The 20,705-nt window shown below is 38.5% G+C and overlaps 1 protein-coding gene across 7 annotated transcripts in view; it reads left to right on the forward strand.

The window, feature by feature from the left end:
• LOC127425691 (phosphatase and actin regulator 4A-like) overlaps window positions 1-20,705 on the forward strand; it is an 86,947-nt gene that overhangs the window by 23,710 nt on the left and 42,532 nt on the right. For 2 of the 7 annotated variants that reach the window (XM_051671916.1, XM_051671917.1), the window contains exon 1: window positions 12,133-12,569. The exons of 1 other annotated variant lie outside the window; for it this stretch is intronic. In XM_051671916.1, the coding sequence (XP_051527876.1) occupies window positions 12,515-12,569 (55 nt within the window). In that variant the 5' untranslated portion in view covers window positions 12,133-12,514. Of the gene's footprint in view, window positions 1-175; window positions 269-12,127; window positions 12,570-20,705 lie in introns of those variants that run through there. 4 more of the 7 variants (XM_051671914.1, XM_051671913.1, XM_051671918.1 and 1 more) reach the window with 4 other exon arrangements.

Genomic DNA, 20,705 nt, shown 5'->3' on the forward strand with positions numbered 1-20,705 from the left:
ACTACAGCAAGTGTTATCATTGACACTGAACTATGTGATGATTTAATATGACTGACCTCATAAGGAAAGTTAACATCATAAAGATGGCTAACCATGTGACAAAGGTGTGTTGACTCTCGAGATATCTGATCTCGCTTTGACTAGTCGACACACCCACAGGTGACTCTCAGCACTTTTCATTTGCCGTGGTGTAGCTTTGCTTTTCTTTGTGGAATTTCACCCTTTATGGACCAAGATTTTAACTCCGTAGAAGAGGAAATTACCTCAGGTAGGACATACCACACTTCATAGTATCTGCAAAATGAGGAACGGTGGAATTCTGCTTTTTTTTTTTGTTGTTTTTTAACCAGTGAAGGTTGTGCTTTTCTGTGATAGCGATGAGGAAAATACTAGCCACTGCTAAGTTGATATATGTTGTTGCCTGAGATCATGTATTTTGACTCCTTCGGCTGTTGGTTTAGACTGTTTTTTTATTTATTTTTTTAGTTTGTGGCTCAGTTAGGAATATTTGTTCAGTTAGTATTATAAATAGTACTGTATTATTTGGTATACTAAAGCATAAATGTAAGCTTGTCAAATTGCTACCACTTGTGCTGGAAAAATGACTCATTTGAACAAACAGTTCTTTTGTTTATGCCATTGCAAAAATCTGTCCAATCAAACCAGATACTAGATTACATCTTTTCACAAGTAATCGAGCTTGAAGACTATATACAACAGCAGATCTGTGATTATCTACTCATGTAATGCCTTTCAAAAAGTGCTGTGTCAGCACCAAGGGTCATTGGTGATGTGAGATGGTTGTACTATGGTACTTTGTATATATCCCTTAATTAATATATCCATAAACCATGGTATTTGGGAGGTTGACATAAAATACTTTGGGGAAGTTGACAGATCTAAAACTATTTAAACCATATTTGGCTAATTGTTGTTAATTGTTAAGTTTACATTTAATTGAGGACGACATGGAATATTGTACTTTCAAAAATTAATTTGTCAAACTGCGTGACCGATTAAAATGAGTTGGTGAAGGCAAAAATGGTGGACCTAAGATTTGCACTTCCCTTGTACATTCACATAAATTTAAACCTAAAATCTTGATTTAAAAAATGTGTATCTACCTGTTGACATATTGGTATGGTACTCCAGTATTTTGCAAAGGATGGTATTACCATGCCCAAAAAAATAAATAGGCTTGAGCCTTGTCCCAGACCCAGACTTTCAGTATTAAATTCTGAAAATCCATTATAAAAATACAAATTACATGTTTAAAACTATGAAAATCTAAACAAAGAGTGAAAAAAACATAAATCATTTTGATATTCATTGTGAAAATCAAAAATGTTCAAAAATTACGACTGTCCTACAGTACAACAAAACCAAACAATTTTGTATATATAGTTTTCTTCAAAAGTTGTACTTGTTTATCAAGTGGACAAACGTGTCGGTGAAGAGCATGCTATAGATGAAAAATGAGACATGAAGTGATGTTTAAAGAAAACAAAAAGTTTAAGGTTGATATCACTTGTGAGCAGAGTATTTTTATTGGGCATCATTTCCAATCAAGCTGTAATTTTACAAAACAAAGCAAAAAGTTTTAAAATAATATTGCATTGTGTGTTTTTAAGATACATCAAATGTCAGATATGAAATTAGCCTAAGCAAGACAGAGTCTGATATTTTATTTTAAAAAAAAAAGAAAAGAAAAATGTTATTTCCATCAGCGTCATTTTCACACAGAATTCTATTAAACACAATACAGAATCTGAGATGTGCTTGATATTACACTGTGGTGGTAATTTGACAATGATAAATATGGCAAATCTCTTGTGATGCATGTACATGCACTGTTAGACGTTGTAAGCAAATTAACAAAATTATTGAGAGTGTGAAAAATGTTTTGAGACTTTTCCTTTCTAGAAATCCATAGTGCTAAAAGTGGCTGAAGTTGAAGAAAATATATAAGATAAAATGCAAATTGCATTACCATAGAACTGTGTCAGAAAAACATGATAATGCCATGGTACTTTGTTAATGATGGAAGTTATATTCAGAAACGCAGGGCAGGAAGAGGAATTACTCTTTACTTCCATGACTTATCTGCTGTGATTTGGTAACGCTCAAAGATTTTCTCGATAGGATTAACTCGCCTCAGTGTTTTGGCCTGTTTTCACCCCGTGACGCTCATATTCAGCATTTGGACAGTGTGATATCAGGATAGCAGATACGGAAACAACAGAGATTGACAGTGTTGTGCCTAATACTACAACAGATTACTGCTGAGTTTCACATGTTCAATGGGTCTGTTTCATGTTTTAATGATTCAAACAATCCCCCACCCCTGCTCCACCTAGACTGTTTCATACTGTTTAAACCCGGCAGTGAGTCAGCGGTCATTATAATCATGTGCTGGTGTACAGCGAGTCAGCAGTCCAGTGACACAATGAAATGAATAGACCTCACATTGGTGTAGAAAATGAACAACTAACCAAAGCAATTCAGAGTTAATGTCAGCTATTTGTTGGGCTGGAAGGTGTGAACACAATCTTATATCATAGACTGAGTCATTTTTATAGTACATTAATGGTATAGCTACATAACAATATAGTTATTTATGCTTGAATATTGGATATATTACATAACCATGTAGCGATAAAACCTGGTCACATATCCGTGTTTGGAATGCAGAAGTAAACAATAGCAGGGTAAACTTGTTTAGCTGTGTATTGGAGACCTCAGCAAATATAATTTTTGCTTACCTGTTTGCTCCAACAGCAAAAGGAAAAATCCTTTATTACACTTTCACAGCATTCCAAAAGAAGAAAAAATAGAGAGCGGTGGATTACAGCAGTCAGAAGAGAGAAAGTTGGCAAATTTTCTGTCACACCCTCAGTAACTGTATTAGAAACCTCATCGCAGCTGTGGTTTTTAAAAACTAATTCCAGGGTTATATACTACAAAATATAATGTTATAAATTTAAACTAGATCATTTAAAAAAGTGCAAATATAAAAAGGTTTGGTAGATTTACACTGCTGAATAACGCGGAATCACGTCATCACAGTCTGTGAAAGGGTCCATACCTATTTTTGATAATACGGTGAATTAAAATGAGGAAATTTATGTTATTTTTTGGAACTTGATTGGGTCTCAGATTAAACTCCGATCTGTATCAAGCGTTTCTGTCAGAGGAGCACATCAGATCGATTCGCAGCTATTTGTCCCTTTTTCAGAGAGGGAAAAAAGTCTCATTCAGACTGTGTCTACGCCTGTTGGGTCTGATGGCCTTGACGGCATCAGTCATTCCATTTGCACTATTGCGAATGAGAGAGTTTCAGCACTGGATAGCAGCAGGGTGACAGTGACATCATAGGGGATGCTCGCTCTCCATCACTGGAGAATCCTGGCTTTCCTTTATGGGAAATCCCTTTGGGGGGCAGTCTCTCTGAAGAAAGTGGTGACGACAGACGTGTCACTTACAGGTTGAGGTGTGGTGTGCGAAGGCAGAATAGTGAATGGAGTTTGGCCGGCGTCACTATACAACGTGCGCACAAACTTTCTGGAGTTACTGACAGTGTTTCTAGCATTGAAGCACTTTTCACTGTTCCTTCAAAGCCACCATGTCCTAGTCAGATCGGACAACACTATAACTGTGGCATACATGAACAAACAAGTGGGCACGCTTTCACAGCGACCCCACAGCTTGGCACAAAAGCTAATTTTGTGGAGCGGTAAGTGCTTTCTCTCATTGCGGGTGATGCACGTTCCCGGAGTACAGGGGGAATCCTCTGTACGGAGAGTGGAAGCTTCACCCTCAGGTGGTGAGTCAGCCGTGGGAAAGATACAGGCGAGCTGCCGTAGATCTCTTCGCATCGCACGAAAACGCTCATTGCCCTCTGTTCTTCTCTCTGGCGAGAGACGGTGCTCCTATGGGTGTGGATGCTCTAACGCATCCGTGGCCATATGTGCTACTTTACGCATTTCCCCCCACTGAGTTTAATGATTCCAAAAGTAAAGAGAATACGGTTACGCAGTCATACTGATCGCCCCGTACTGGCCGTGGAAACTGTGGCTGGCTGAAATAATACAACTCTTGTACGTCCAGCCTTGGCCCCTCCCGCTGAGCAGGGACTAGCTGTCGCAAGCACGGGGGGATATATTTCACCCCGACCCGGACCGAGTAGCTCTTTGGGCTTGGCCTGTGAGAGGCTAAATTTGAGTGTCACCGGTTTACCCCTGAGGGTGATTGAAACGATTCAGAGCGCGAGGGCTGCCTCAACGCGCTCCGCGTATGATCGGAAATGGAGCAGTGGTGTGCACACAGACACATTGTTCCATTTTCATGTTCGGTGGCAGACGTTTTGTGTTTTCTTCAGGAACTTTTGGATAAAGGCAGGCCCTTTTCTACCGTCAAGGTTTTTCTCGCTGCCATATCGACCTGTCATGTGGGAATTGACTCGAATACAATAGGTCAACACCCGCTTGTTTGCAGGTTTATGAGGGGGTGCTCTGCGTTTAAACAGGGTGTTAAAACCACTAGTTCCATCATGGGATCTGTCCGTGGTTGTGAGCGTGCTTTCTCAGCCTCCCTTTGAGCCAGTTGAAAGTATGGAATTGAAGCTCCTTTCGCTAAAGGCAGCTTTGTTACTGGCTCTGATGACCACGAAGCGAGTTAGTGAACTCCATGCTTTATTGGTACATGACTCTTGTATGCACTTTGCGGTGGATTTGCCGAGAGTGTCTCTTAAAACAAATCCAGCCTTTGTGCCTAAGGTGAGCGACTCCGCGCTCAGCTGTAAGCCTGTGGACTTGCTGGCTTTTCACCCGCCACCATTTTTCTTGTCGGAGGACGAGAGGCTTTATATATATATATATACATACACACACACACACACACACACACACACACACACACACACAAATCAATAATAACACAGTGCTAACTATCTATTCTGGAAATTAATTAGGTGGGTGTACATTGGGCACTACAATTCGGTTGATGGTCTGCTTTGGACAGCATATCTGCAGTATGGGAGTTGGCTATATCCCATAGTGAGAAACCGTACGAATGTTAGAAAGAGAACTTTAGGTTACTCACTTAACCCTGGTTCTCTGATAACAGGAGTGAGGTATCTCACAATACTTCCCTCCTTGCAGTTGCACGGAGAACAGATATGTAGAACAGTGGTTCTCAAACGGTGTGCCGCGGCACACTGGTGTACCGTGACAGGTGTGCCAGTGTGCCATGGAATTTGTAGAGCTCCAGCATTTGCGAGTGCATATTATTGCGTGTGAATTCGCACAATTATTTGGCTGCCCGGTGCGAGTGACAGCTGATCTTACACCCAAAGTTATGAACTTATTATTGCAACCTATAATCAGAATAAAAACTCTCTGATGCATCTTGCATCATATACCAAGTACTTTTAAAAGAGGCACGTTAGTTAGTTTTGCATTCAAAGCGCCATTTTCTCAGTCTCACATGGCTACGAGCGCTCTCCTCTTCTCTCTTTCGCATAGACCGAGAGATAGTGATGATATACCACATGAAAATGGTTTAAGCGGAGATTCTTGGTTGTAGGCCTGTCTATCAAAATGATGGACAGTGTTTTGAATAATTAATTATTGATGGATGATGTCTTAACCTTGCGCTCAAACGCAAATTTCTGAGAAAAATAGCGAGTCAAATAAAAATGCATGAATCCATAAAATGCGCGATACCAGTAAACAGCATGTCAGCGTCCTCGTCTAAATCATCATGACAAGCAATATCTCAAAAAAATAACCATGAAATGTCACTCTAACAATAAGAGTCTCTTTGCACAACTGAGAGGGTGACAGCACACCGAACCGAACATTATTCTGCTTCTAACGGAGGTGCACATTGTAACATTATAACCACACACTGCCAGACTGCAAAAACCTATTAAAACTGCATATCCTGTTGAAACGTTCACACTTTATAATGAGACTACCAAGATGCTGCATGGCATTGCGCTTATGCAAATTCCAGGTCAATGCATTTTCCAAAAAATAAACAAACATTGTTTTATAATCATCATATTATTTTTATCCGTCATTATTCTTTTGCATTTTTTTTCCTAAATAAAAATGTTTGTGTAGAGCCCTGATTTGTCCTTTACAACCTAAATAACCTTTTTTCAAATATTCCATGAAATTTGTGTAGTAAATTTTTTTTTTTTTTTTTTTATATTTTTTCACAGATATAATTTACCATGGTGAAGTCCATTTTTAATTTCTGATTTATGTTTCAGGTTTAATACAGATTATTTCGCATTTATGAGGATGTATGCATCATTGTATTTTGAGGAAAAAAATGGTGTGCCTTGGAAATCTAATATTTACAAAGATGTGCCTTGGTACAAAAAAGTTTGAGAACCACTGATGTAGAATGATAGGTAGAATGAAGAAGAGACCTGTGACGGTGTGGTTCCTTTATCACTGCTGTGATTGGTCTGTCAGCTGACAGATGTGGTGTCATTGCTTCCAGTGTCCAGTGGCGTAATAGCATTGGGAGACCACAAGAGGGTGATATAACATTTACTGAAGCCCGTCGTGGCTAGGAAAGGCACAGGTATCAGATGGCAGTCCAAATTTACAAAGGTTTTTGGGCTTCTTCAAGAATGAACAAAGTGACGTAGATGAGTTTGCAGGTTAGTGTATGAAACTGGTGTAACTGCACAAACTGAACTATTAGATATGGCAACGTTTATTATGCAATTTCCCTCTATGTTGTCTTGAATTGGTCTTTTATTCAAGCTGTCAAAACACAAAATGACATACTTATAACTGAAAATACATTGTGTAGGCTACATGAAAGATACATATGCACAATATATCATCCAGTGATGGCTAGAGTAAATCATCTTTGTCCTTTGATAACGATTTTGGTCAAATTTAATGGAGTTGCGCTGCGTGCCACTTCAGAAATCTGACGCTGAGCGTTAAAAAAGAAAAAGAAAAGCTGTAGAAGCGTAAAAGTGGATTTTTTTTATTTTTTATTTGCTCTATTGCTAATAGCATTTCTTTACTTTTTACAACAATTCTGTTTAACTGATCATGGGAAAGTGCTATTGCTGTACGCTGTAATTAACTAAAGTGTTTAAGTGCAACACAACTGACTCATACTGTTAACACACTTCTCTGGCAGAATAAAGCTGTCTGCTGTGTTTATATAAAGTGCAAACTGTTGAAGGTGTTTTTTATTTTTTATTTTTGTCTTTTTTTTTTTGTGGCATACTTGCCAAATCTTTTAAATTATGCTTAAACTAAAAACATTTAATGTCCAACATTAAGCTTTGTTTCCTATTTAATAAACTAGTTTTATCTTTCTTGGTTCATTCAACCTCTAGTCTGGGTTTCGTCTCGTGACAGTTTGAGTGGGTTTATCCCAGCACAGCTCTGGTAATGTGTTTGTGTGTGAGAGTGTTTCAGTTGAAAACCTGGCAATGACTGGCACTGAACTCAGCCAGCTTGCTTTTTCTGTCCTCTCAGCGTTCCGGCTCTCCCCTATCCCTGACCCCCCCACACGCTGATAACATGAGCCACTTCATGTCCTGTCTGCAAGACTCCTTCCTCAAGGTTTCACATATCCAGAGGGATCTGCATCAGTTAAAATCAGAATGAATCTCAGTGGGACAGTGGTCCATGTGTCACTCCTTTTGACTAACCTGTTATTTTATCTCAGTGTCCACTAATATACACAAGCAAATAGTTTCTCCTAGAACAAACCTAAATATTACAATTTGGAGCATAACTAGTTCCACATCGTTTGGGCTACAGACATGAACGAGACCTCAAATCTTGTGGCTGTTTATTTTCCTAAGCAATTACACTATTTTTGCCTGGTGGACAATAAAACATGAAATAATAATCTTATAGACTGACATTGAAGCCGGCACCCAAGCCATATCTAGAGGACAGATATAGAGGTTGACCGATATTGGATTTTGCAGATACCAGTAAACCAGTGTCAGTAGGGAAAAACTGATGACAGATTAACTGTCTGATAGTTTATTTTTATTTATTTATTTTTTTGAGGGGATTTTTCCCCTTTTTTCTCTCAATTTGGAATGCCCAGTTCCCAATGTTCTTTTAAGTCCTTGTGGTCGGGTAGTGATTCGCCTCAGTCTGGGTGGCGGAGGACGAATCTCAGTTGCCTCCGCGTCTGAGACCATCAACCCGCGCATCTTATCACGTGGCTTGTTGAGCGCGTTGCCACGGAGACATAGCGCATGTGGAGGCTTCATGCCATCCACTGCGGCAACCACGCTCAACTCACCACGCGCCCCACCGAGAACGAACCACATTATAGCGATCACGAGGAGGTTACCCCATGTGACTTTACCCTCCCTAGCAACCGGGCCAATTTGGTTGCTTAGGAGACCTGGCTGGAGTCACTCAGCACGCCCTGGGATTCAAACTAGCGAGCTAGCGAACTCCAGGGGTGGTAGCCAGCGTATTTTACCACTGAGCTACCCGGGCCCCCAACTGTCCGATAGTTTAAAAAAATAATCATAGTCTTTCCTTACTGGGAAGGGGACTGATTTAGAGGCTAAATGAGTCTATATTGAGTGAAATCTCAGATGCTGTTTATTTTACAAACAAATTTCCATTAATAACCATGCAGGACTTTTAACTATAAAGAAGCCCGAAAAACACTATGGTCTCTTATTTGGAAATGTCTGTACTTCCACCTGCTCCCATAAACAGATAAGGAAAATGAAACATGTACTCTTACAATCATTTACAATGCATTACAATATTAACAGTATAAAGTTAACATTGCCATGTAATAAATAATGTATGTGCAGTAATTCATCAACAAGAGTTTATCAGCGATCGCTGGTCATAAATGTCCGGTAATCCAGAATTATTAAAACATTAAGACTTTTTTCCCTTAAGGGACACTTTATTATCTTAATCAAGAATGGTTATGTAAATAATCGTTCAATAATATCCATACTTTGTGTCTTTTTTAATAACATCATCTCGTAGTAAAAATTGTGCATTAGTCCTTAAACAGTGACGGACACTTGGATCTTTTGCAATACACTGCATCAAAGCATTCACCAAATGACAGTTTTCTATTTATAGCCTATATATTCACCAGATGAAGGGGGTTTTATATAAATTAACATTCACCAAATTACTTTTTTGAGTAGTATTTTCCAGATATGAAGTTGCAGACGCGATTTATGGGATGAGAGGGAACTTTTCTGTATACTTGCATTTTTCTGTTCATACATGCCTGCACTTCAAATTAGAGCAATTGATGATTATCTTATCAAAATATGCATTAAATTGAGGATATAAATATGGCTGAATACCGACCCCATTTACATGCAGTTAAGAAAACGGTTTATTCCAGGGTTTTTGCAGTATGTGGTGTTCTGAAACGCCATGTAAACACGATATGCGTTTTCCTTATGCTGTTTAAGGGATTAAGAGAAAGCGGTTTAACACACTTAGGTTTCTCCTGGAGAATGCAGAGAATGTGGTCATGTAAAGGCATAAGCACAGTTCTTATTGGTTTTAGTAGAGTGCGCATGTGCATGGAAATGAGCGGATAACTAAACTGACATCATAGGATGTACTATATCAGGGGTACTCAACTGTGCAAAGCCCAGGGACCACAAAGCAGGATACCTATAGCCTCGAGGGCTGCACACCTTTTTATTTAAATTTTTTTTTTTTTACAAAGATTTGAATTACGTTTTTATATATTGAGGCAAGTAAACGTGCTGTTTTAATACATAATGAAAACATGTAATTAACAAGAATAAAATAAACACATTATATATAGATACATAGCTTCATGTAAAAGTGTGGTTCTTCAAAAAATAAAACGCGTCATATATATGACTAGGACAATCATATATATGCCTATAAGATTTTTATTTTTATTTTTATTTTTTATCAAAGATCCACACTTTTACAAGATGCAAAATGGCTCACACAAAAAATGAAAAAAACAAAAAAACAAAATTACATTCTGTAAAATTCCAATATTTATTGCCAAATATAGAGAGCAGATATGATCAGTTTTGTTGTCACTGTCAGAGATCATCATGACTTACTATTACAAACTCAGCTATTATAAACAACACACACACACACACACACACACACACACACACACCCACACCCACACACACACACACACACTAGGAATACCTTCAGAAACACGACAGATATATCCAATAGTAGCTCCAAAAGTGCTTCAATAAGAAATAATCACTATATTTCCACACTTTAATGGTTTTGTTTAGTTAAGTAATGCAAATCCATAATAATGAAGCATTTGGGAGAAGACGTCTCAATGCTGTTATTGCAGGACAGTGGCGCCTGCAGAAGAATACACTTTTATTTCCCTTGTTATTACTGTTTGCTATGAGCACATTTCTTTTGAGCTGTTTAAACAGGTTGTTTTGCACTGTGGTTGTGAGTGATGAGTAGGAAAGTGAGACCAAGAGTGCTTATATTTGAGGGAACACGGAAGAACTATTAACTCGCGCACAGCCTGATGTTGCACTTATTTCATAAAGTAGCCTATAATTCGATTTATATCCATGCCTTTTTTATTTAATTATATGCCGTTTCTTTTCCTCGATAACAGGACTGCAATTCATCTATACTGAAATTTACCGTAAATGCTCTAGTAAACTGACCCTTGAAATTCACGAATGTATAATAATTTTAAATGATGCCAACATCACTAGGGCCACACAAAGTTGGTAGAGGGCAGGACGTAGCCCGTGGGCCGCCTGTTGAGTACCATGGTGCTACATCATTTCAAGTCAAAATTGCAAGCATTGCACATTTCTGGGGAGTACAGTGGAAAAGGGAAAATCGCACTCATGTATGCAAAATCAAGTAGAACACTCAATTAAAGAATATCGACTACTATCCCTCACATCAAGTGTGCTGGGGGAATCCCAGAGTGATGTAAGAGGGGAAACCCCACTATAGCAGTGTAATGCGGCTGCAGGCACAGTATAAAGTTAAGGAAACAAACACAGCAACAACTGTGGAACATTTGGAAATTTACAACAGTATCACAGGGAAGTTACATTGTATCCCCTTTGCTGTGGAGAAAGCAGCTTACTGACCTAGCCGCATGTATTTGCGTTTAATGAGTAAACAGTTAACATGGTGAATGTGAACCCATACACTGCTTTTGCATCTTAAGCAGCTTTCTCTCAATAAATGGCTTTCTGGTGTCCATGTAAACAAGCTCATTGTCAATGAACACTAGGTGTCAGCGATTGTTAATATTTCACCTCCAGAGGCTGCGGTCGTTCTCCAGAGTGCTCCAAATTCACCTTTGGGGAGAACAAAAAAAAAAAAGGCAAACTATCAGCATTTTCTGCCCATAACAGATAGTTCCAAAAGTAGCTGTCAGCCATGGTTAATCAGCAAAACCAATCAACCTCTAACCAGAATATCAAAGAGGCTTGGGGGTGGGTTCTTTCAGTTTGGCCAGTGAGCAACCATCTTGCAATGGCCTAGTATCCACTCAGAAAACCCTACCAACCACATAGCAACTAGCTAAAAACCACTCAGAACATCTTAGTAACCGCATAGCAAAGACCTGGAAGCCATTGTCAACCCCCCAGGATTATGGTGGTGAGTTTTGCATGGTCAAAGAATAGGTTTGCGTGTTCTCATTAAATGTGAGAATATGAGCAGGTTGGTGAGAAGACAGTAGTAAAAGAAAAAAATAAATGCTACACCATCCACATTGCTGCAACTGTATTGCACTGCCTTAGTAATTACCATAATTTCCTGGAATTTTCTCTCCTGTTTCGGTTATGCCTAGCAGCTGTGTAATATATACTGTGAACTTGTTCTTCATTTTACTCCCACACACATAAATAATCAGAGCCACGCAAACCTATGTCAACACCTCACTATCTGTCTCTCTCCTTGTAATTTGAAGCCTTAATGATGTCACTTCCTGGCAGCTGAGAGCTCCACCTCTCCGCAGATAGTATTGCATCTGCTCTCAGGTTACACTGCACTGTTTAATGCATTATGGGAAATGAAGGTGTTGCAACAGAGGTCAAGACCCCAGAGTATAGTATATCTACTATACTATATGCAAGGACATACACACTCACACACACCCTCTGGAGCCGTGTCCTGTGAACTTTGTCTCTGAAAAGTCTCCGGCAGGGAATGACTGGCATCCCAACCAGCTGACGTACTTCAAACGTGCAGCCTATCTTATTTATGAAGTCAAGGCTGCTGAGAGGGAGGGACCTTGCTGACTTGTTGACTGAGAGAGAAGGAGTGAGCGACCAAAACAGAGTTAGAAGAGAGACGTGAAGGAGGGACAGAAAGATCCACAAACTGAATATTGCGAGCTCAGCCATCTAGAGTTACAGAGTGCGAGTACCTGCGCGGTGGAATAGTGGAACTGTGTTTTGCCCTCCCTGCCGTGGGCCCCGGGACGGGGCAAGTGGGACGCAGGGGTACAGGGCAGGAGTATGGGACAGGAAGTGAGCACTCAGACCTTAAATCCGAACCTTGCCTACATAACAGGTGATTTGCAAGACATTTTGGACCGAATGAGGAGTTGAAAGTGTGAAGACAAAAGTTTGCATATTTTTATTTTGTCACATTCTCATAGAGTTAACTTGGTGTTGTGGCACAAGTTTTTTGACGAAAGAGGTAAGCAAGTTTCTCGTTAAAACAAGAAAAATTTTAAATGGTTGATTCAGAAGGCATACCAGACCTGTTTTGCTTGTAAAGTGTGTTACACTGGAAAGGAACGGTTTTTTTGTGCATACAGATACTCAGTGTACTAATCTGAATTATGGCAGGTGTATGAGTGTTTAAGATGTAAGACAGAGTTATAGACAGGCATGGGCAGGTGGGGTGAATGTATGCTGATGGAATGTGGTGATTGTGAAATAGGACATTCTCATGTTTCTGTTAAACACACTTCCTATCGCTCGCTGTGGGATTAGACGTCGTGAGATGATTTGAGAGTGTGCTCCACTGTAACTGACTGCAACTCTCTGTAGGAGTTTAAATTATGCCATATTCTCTCATCATACACAGTAGCAGTCAAAGGTTTGGACACAGTTGACCGAATTTGTTTCTCATGATCTTAAGGACTTAAGGTTTATGCTTAAATACTTCAAATTAGTTAAATTGTGCCTATGTAAGAACTGCTTTACAAAACAAAAGTGTAATTAATAAAGTTGAATGAAATTGATTAGTTGGAGCCAAAGGTGAAGGAACATTAGTCAACAAGTGTCCAATACTGTTTGAAAGCATCTCAGGATGCACCACATGAAGTTGCTTGAGAGAATGAACATAGTGTGGAGAGCTGGAAACTAAAGGTTGCGACTTTGAAGAAGCTGAAATATAAGATGGTTTTCATTTGTTCAGCATTTTGGTCACTGCATAATGCCAATACTTCCATTTGTGTAATTTAATGGTTTTGATGATGACTATTATTCTAAAATATGGAAAAAAGGAATGATAAAGAATAAGTAGGCGTGTCCAGAGACTATTTAGCAGAGATGGGCCACTTCTAATCAAATGAATGGGAGAAATTGCAATGCCCAATGGTCAACGGATGTAGAAAAGGAAGCCCCACCTTACAGGTTAAAGAGCCAATGACTTATTAGATACAGACATTGCCTGTTAATCAACCCGAGAATGTGCATTCAAATTAGCTATACATTAGCTATACATTTTCATTTTTTAGTGTAATCTGAGGTAAAGAAGCACAATTAATGATACCAGTGTGGTCAGGTTTTACTGCTAATTTGAAATATATTCTTTGATCGTAATGTTGACCAACCGTTTTGGAGATTTCGGTCTTTCCCCATTCAAGTAGATAGGAGCTGCACTTGTATGCCGCATGATTACATACAAAAATAGCTGCCCAGCCTGCCCGAGAGAGTTTCAAAGATGGCTGCCGAGTGGACTGACTTTCTAAGGCTATGTCCACATTAATCCGGATACATTTGAAAACTGTGTTTTTGTGTGCACTCCGTCCACACTGCAGTTTTGCAGCGTTTTCCAAAAGTTGCTCGTCCAAACTAAAATGGCATTGTCCTCGTCTAGGGATGCACCAATATGGAATTTCTGGGCCTATACCGATAACCGATAATTTACAGTTCACTGTGGCAGATACAGATACCAATAACTGATATTTAAAAAAAGTTTTAATTTTAAATCCTTTAACCTGGAACTGCTAGCTAATTCATTAAAAGCTTTTTATTTGAAAAATATGTGTCATTTAAAAGCTTGGAATTTGTACTTGCTGCTATTTAAGTTTTGGCAGATGTAACATAAAACAGAAATGTGCCTATATATTACAGATGAATGCTGATTTGAATGAGAAATAAATGAAAATACACTTGCATTAATTATATGGTGCCAATTTATATGTGTGTTTACGGTAATCCTGATGACTCGCTAACAGAGAGATTAATGACCTTCAAACAGCTGTGTTAATGCATTCAACCAAAATGAGGCTATAAACTGCATGTAACGAACATTAACAAAACACACAATACAAACAATAATCTCTGTATACATGGTGTAATATTTATGCTAGCAGTCAGACTGTGTGTGCAGTGGTGGTTTGTGTGTGTTTGCATGTGCTTATGCATGTCTTATCACAAACGCTTGTTACAGCACTCATCTGTAACCGTTCCACTGTATAACTTATGAAATGTGAACACAACAATCAAAATGGGAATAGGTAACATAATACAGACCGAATAGTCATGAGTTATAACGTTAGAAAATCTCAACTCATAAAATACAACGAGTACATTCGTTTCACTCACAAACTAGTGTTTTTAGCCATCTGGAGTCACTCTGTGAGAATTATTTCAAGATCTATGAACCATGTTAGGTTGTGTTGGAGCTTGTTTTAATCGCAATTCTGTGCTACAAGATTGAAACGGTGCTCTAGGGTGGGGACACTTGTGCTTGCTGCAGCTAGATTATAACATGATGGCTCGTGACGTAGTGATTAGGGAATCATAAAATATGTGTCACGATGTGTATCTTATGGTGAAGAAAATTGGCAATACGCAGCTCTATTAAGAGAGAGGTTTGTTTTTGTGAGTTAAAGCTGGATCGAAGTGAACAAAGAGGTGTGAGAGGGTAGTCTTCGCCCCATTATACACTGCAACAAATTAAGTTTGGATTGGTTGTTGTTTTGGCTTGTTTTCCAATATAAATATCTAAAACTCCTTTAAAATACATTCAAAGTACATTTACTTTAGGAGAAGAATTTGTTATCTGAGAATGTTGAATATAACATTAAATATTTAATTATTTTAAAATGTCTAAAAATCCTTAAAACAAGATACATTTACCTAAGAAGCATCATATAAGATATTTAGACTTGCTTTCAGAGAATCTTGAATATACGTATATTTTGACTTTACTGCACTGGCAGAAGTATGAAGAACTGTTGGGCCCTTGAGCAAGGCCCTTGACCCCAACTGCTCCAGGGGTGCCGTATCATGGCTGACCCTGCGCCCTGACCCCAGCATAGCTGGGATATGTGAAAAACTACTGCATTTCATTGGCTCTGTACTTGTACTCCTCACAATGACAATAAAGTTGAATCTAAAAGTAAAAAAAAAAATACACTAATACACAAAGATACTTATATTCAAGAGACATTCTCTGAAAGCAAGTCTAAATATCTTATATGTTGTTTCTAAATGTATCTTGTTTTAAGGATTTTCAAATTTTTAAAATGGAAAACAAGACAAAGCGTTTTTTTGCAGTTAATTTTTTCTGAATTAAACTTCATAAAAAGTGTTTTTTTCCCCTTTAATTCGGTGAATGTCATTTAGAGGTATTTTTAAAAGATGATTTGATCCTGTTTATTGTTAGTAAGCACATTTAATACAACCTTTTAAGCCAAGGCACAAGCTGAATAGTCGATTAAGAGCTAATGATTAATCGTTGCATTAATTGCCGGAATAGCCGAATAATCATTCTAATAATTGTTAGATTATAATTTATAATTTTTATAATTATATTTATTTATCACACATTATACGTTTGCACATATACAGTGAAATTCTTTTTTTTTTTCACATATCCCAGCTAAGCTGGGGTCAGAGTGCAGGGTCAGCCATGATACGGCGCCCCTGGAGCAGTTAGGGTCAAGGGCCTTGCTCAAGGGCCCAACAGTGGCATCTTGGTGGTGCTGGGGCTTGAACCCCCGACCTTCTGATCAGTAACCCAGAGCCTTAACCGCTGAGCCACCACAGATTAGTCGATTATAAAAATAATGGTTTGTTGCAGCCCTAGTAATAAGCGAAAATGATCGCCCCCAACCAACATACATACATGTATTTGTCGCGTTTTCGTTTATTGTCTCATGAAACAAACAGAATATGGGAAATGGCATGTCGTTACTTGCAGCAGATGATCTCGAATTAAAACTAGACCCAAAACAACGTAACAAGGTGTAGAGATGTTGAAATAATCCACACAGAGAGACATTAGCTTTGCTCTCACCTGCTCTCACTCACATAGACACGTCGTGTATGCGCACGCACACTGTCGCTTGAGACTGCCCGAGGCCCTGCCTGAAGGAAAGAAGCCGCAGGCATTCTGAGATTCTCAGCCGCAAGCAAATAAACCGTAACAAATTATCGATTTTGGGTTGAATGCGTCATCATTTTCAGATATCTCCGTCAACCCTGTCCACACTACAGTGCAAAGATGGCGTTTTCAAATTTATCCACTTGGGAGAGCATTTTCGAAAAGCTCAGTTTTTGATGTCAAAAATGCTGTCTCAGAGTGGACAGAAGGCCAAAACGTAGAGAAAAAGAGTAATCCGAATTCCGTGTTTTCCATTTTATTTTCTCCGAATTCTGGGTTTTAAAGTTTAATTACATTTTATCATTTAAAAACAAAGTCTTATCAAAGCAATTAATAGAATTTAAATTTTAAAATGAAAACAGAACAATTACTTTTTAACATACCATTGCATTATTTTTTTTTTATCAAATGAAGAGCGTCTATACTGATCTTCACAGCACAATCCAAAACCCAAAATTTGAGTTTTTTTGTTGTTATTTTGTTATTATAATTTTTGTCAAATACAGTGCTACACAGTAGAGCATCACAGTATTAATGAAAGCAGTGATGTTACTTAAATATAATGTAATTATTATTAATATAATTATCATCATTATTATTACTACTACAACTACATTGAATATTACATTTTACTAGAAGTAAAATATTTCTGTTGCATTTTTTCAGTTTCACTCGTCTAGTTAAATGAAGCTTTTATTTGGGAATTTTGGCAGGAAACCGGATGTTTTTGACGACTTCACTTCTCACCTCCAGAATTAGCAGTTTGCTAAATGGGCTAATGTGTTTATTAAACTGCAAAAGGCTAAGATTGAATTAAATCAATATATACAGTATAGTGTATATGTGCACTTCATCAAATAAAGTGATCTGCTCTTTGCCATTAATACACACACAGAGCGCACGTGATGTTAATCATGTGGTTAGTGCAGGGGTCGGCAACCTATGACATAGTGGCATAGGGGTAATCACTGGCACGCCAGCAACGGTGAGAGAGGGGTAGACAATTTTATTTCTATAAATTCTGCACCTGCATTCCAATCTACATCTTGATGTAATCCTTCCTCATGATCACACAGTGTTTTCATGAGCTGAATGGGAGGCGGTGCTTCAGCACAGCCATTGACTTGGAAAATAAAAAATGGCACTCCATATCAAAAAGTTTGCCGACCCCTGGGTTAGTGTATAAGCAGTGACTTCTGATAATCACTTTCTGTTGAAGCTTATGCAGACCGTATAGGCTATTTGTTTAATGAAATCTCAGTCTTTCGTGTTTTAATCATCACACTAGGACATATCATGATTTTAATTTGATTAATTATGAATTTATACATTAATTTCATCCCAGATATGGCAAATTCCGTGACATTCCGCGTTTTATAGCTAATTCAGTTTTTATCAATGGAATCTGTGATTCCGTCCATGTTCTCCGCAACGAGGAAATCATAGGGCCCTAATATTCATTGCACAGTTGTTTTGTTGTTGTTATTCAATCGTAGAGTACATCAAAACTTAGGCTAATGAATGCATTTTAGCAAAATGTGACTTCACCTCGACAACATTATGCAATTAGAATTATTAAATCATTTTTCTGATTACTTGATTGTCAGAATAATCGTTAGATTACTCGATTTCAAAAATTATCGATAGTGACTGCCATATTCAAAGTGGCAGCAATGATCGGTCATGAAAACGATAATCGATAATAATCCTGCTTGATGTGACTTCACTAAATTTGAAATTCAGTGACAGCTATAGACAGACATGTCAAAGAGGGGACTTATTTAAAATGTTCTGCTCTAAATCATCACAGCAACAAGCTCCGACACAGCACATCGTGACTCTCTGTCCGGGGCAGAGACAGCACTAAACACTTTGGAGAAGCGCACAACACGACGAGTTCTTCCTTTCAAACTACTAGATAGAGTGCACCTGAATAGAACAAACTATTCAACACGATGTATTTTAAAACACGTTAGTTATGGCATCTTTGCAAACACATGATTCAGACAAGCACTATAACTTAAGATAAATACGGTAACTTAAAGGAATAGCAGAGAGACACGCTTTCTGACCATTCTTTCATTGAGTTGGCCAGCGAGTCGTCACATAATGACAAAATGTGATGCATTAGCTATATTTGAATTATACAATTTGTTTCAAACAGACTATGTTGTAACAGCCTACGATATTGAATATATGAGACACTGGAACATGATGCATATTGTTTCACAAACTAGAAAAAACGAATTGTGGCCAGTATTCAGTATATACTTCAAAGTCTTCCTTTCTGAACAAAGCTAGAACTTTCACCAATGGAAAAATACTTCTAAACATCAATTTATGATTAAATAAATGGAGAATGGTAACAAAAATATTTTATTAATAGGATTCAATTTAGCCACTCGTTTATTTCCTGTTCATCAGGACTTGTGCATGTTCATGTTTGACATCTCTCACACACATACACACACACAAACAGTATCTGTTTCTCCCTCAGTTTCAGGCCGGCACCATCTCATGTCAATGTTGTTTAAAGGTGTTGCCGTGAATCTTCTGTTTGTTCTTTGTCAAACAGCAGCATGTGAAAGGCTCTTTACTTGTCCTCTGCTGTTCTTCATAATGTTTGACCGATTTATGAGCTCATCCGGTTTTCCGTTTGACTCTTGACCTCTGTGTTTATTTACTCTGTGCCGTGTCCTTGACTTCCTCTCGCAATGTCCTCTAGCATTAACAGCTGCGTATATCACCCTGTCCACTCTGTACGAGATCTCGGCTGTCAACTCTGATCCCATTCTCATGCTTGTCACTGATATAAGAGGAATTTGCTGCATTCAAGAAACAAAGAGCTCATTTATACTGGGACAGCTCTTCAAAGGTGTGAGTGTGTGTAGCAGTGAGGATCAATGCCTGGGGTTGTTGGGTATATTTTGGCCTCTACTCTACATTATGCAACAGTGTCTGAGTGGTTTTTATAAGTCAAAGTAGCTCTAACCTACACCTCCAATCTTACTTCAATTACTTCATTAAATTCCATCTGATGTAATCTGCTAATATATTTATTAAATGTATTATATTTATGTTTGGTAAGGCAAGCATCACATACTATTGCTCATACCTGCTGTTAGAAATGTGAACAAATCCCAAGCCCTAAGTATTAAACTTTTGCGCATAGCCGTTTGTGCTGTGGACATGAATGCTACCTAAAATTTGTGGCTTGTTGAGGAGAGGTGTGTTATTACTTTCCTAAGCAATCGGACGTAGTGTTTGCTTAGTAGATGTTAAAATCCCATAAATCGCATAGACTTGCATTGATGCAGGAACCAGATCGATATTGAGCGACCAGAATATCATATAGCCTAAACTTTATGGCAGGCTCTTTTGATATGAGCCAGTAAGCAGCCACCCAAAACACCTTAGCAACCACATTAGGGTCGACCGATATGGGTTCTTTAATGGCTGATGCCGATATCCATAGAGAAGGGTGGCCGATAGGCCAATATAATGCCGATATATTACACATAATGAAACACCCAAGCACTTCAAGCATCATGTGCTCATACTCATCTGATATGCATTATTCTGTTACCATTATTGTGGTTATACGATGGCACTAACAACAAAACTAGCTGTGATAGTTCATTTACATGTCTCAGACATGTCTTCACGTGCAAGCAGGTGATTCTCAGCTTTGTCATGGCTTGAGAAACTAATCTGCCAAATGGGAAAATGAACAGCCATTGCTGATAATTAAAAAATTCGGAATATTTATCGCATCGGCAATCTCTTTCACGCACACGGAGAGACCGAGAGAGAGTGAAGCAGCATTAGGCAGATACAGTAAACCATGTAAAGATGGTTTAAGACTCCAGCAATCTGGTTGCATCTAGCTTCTTTTTTTAAAATATTACAGTGATTCGACCCGCAACACTGTATTTCTTTTCTGCATTTAGCTCCCAATAGAAAGAGTTTGGACACCCCTGGTTATCGACTAATATAGGGTATTTAATGGCCGATGCTGATATCTAGAGAGCAGGATATAATGCCGATTTATATGCTATCACACAAAATGGTATGTGCACA

This window comes from Myxocyprinus asiaticus, chromosome 34, assembly GCF_019703515.2.
Source record: "Myxocyprinus asiaticus isolate MX2 ecotype Aquarium Trade chromosome 34, UBuf_Myxa_2, whole genome shotgun sequence".
NCBI lineage: Eukaryota > Metazoa > Chordata > Actinopteri > Cypriniformes > Catostomidae > Myxocyprinus > Myxocyprinus asiaticus.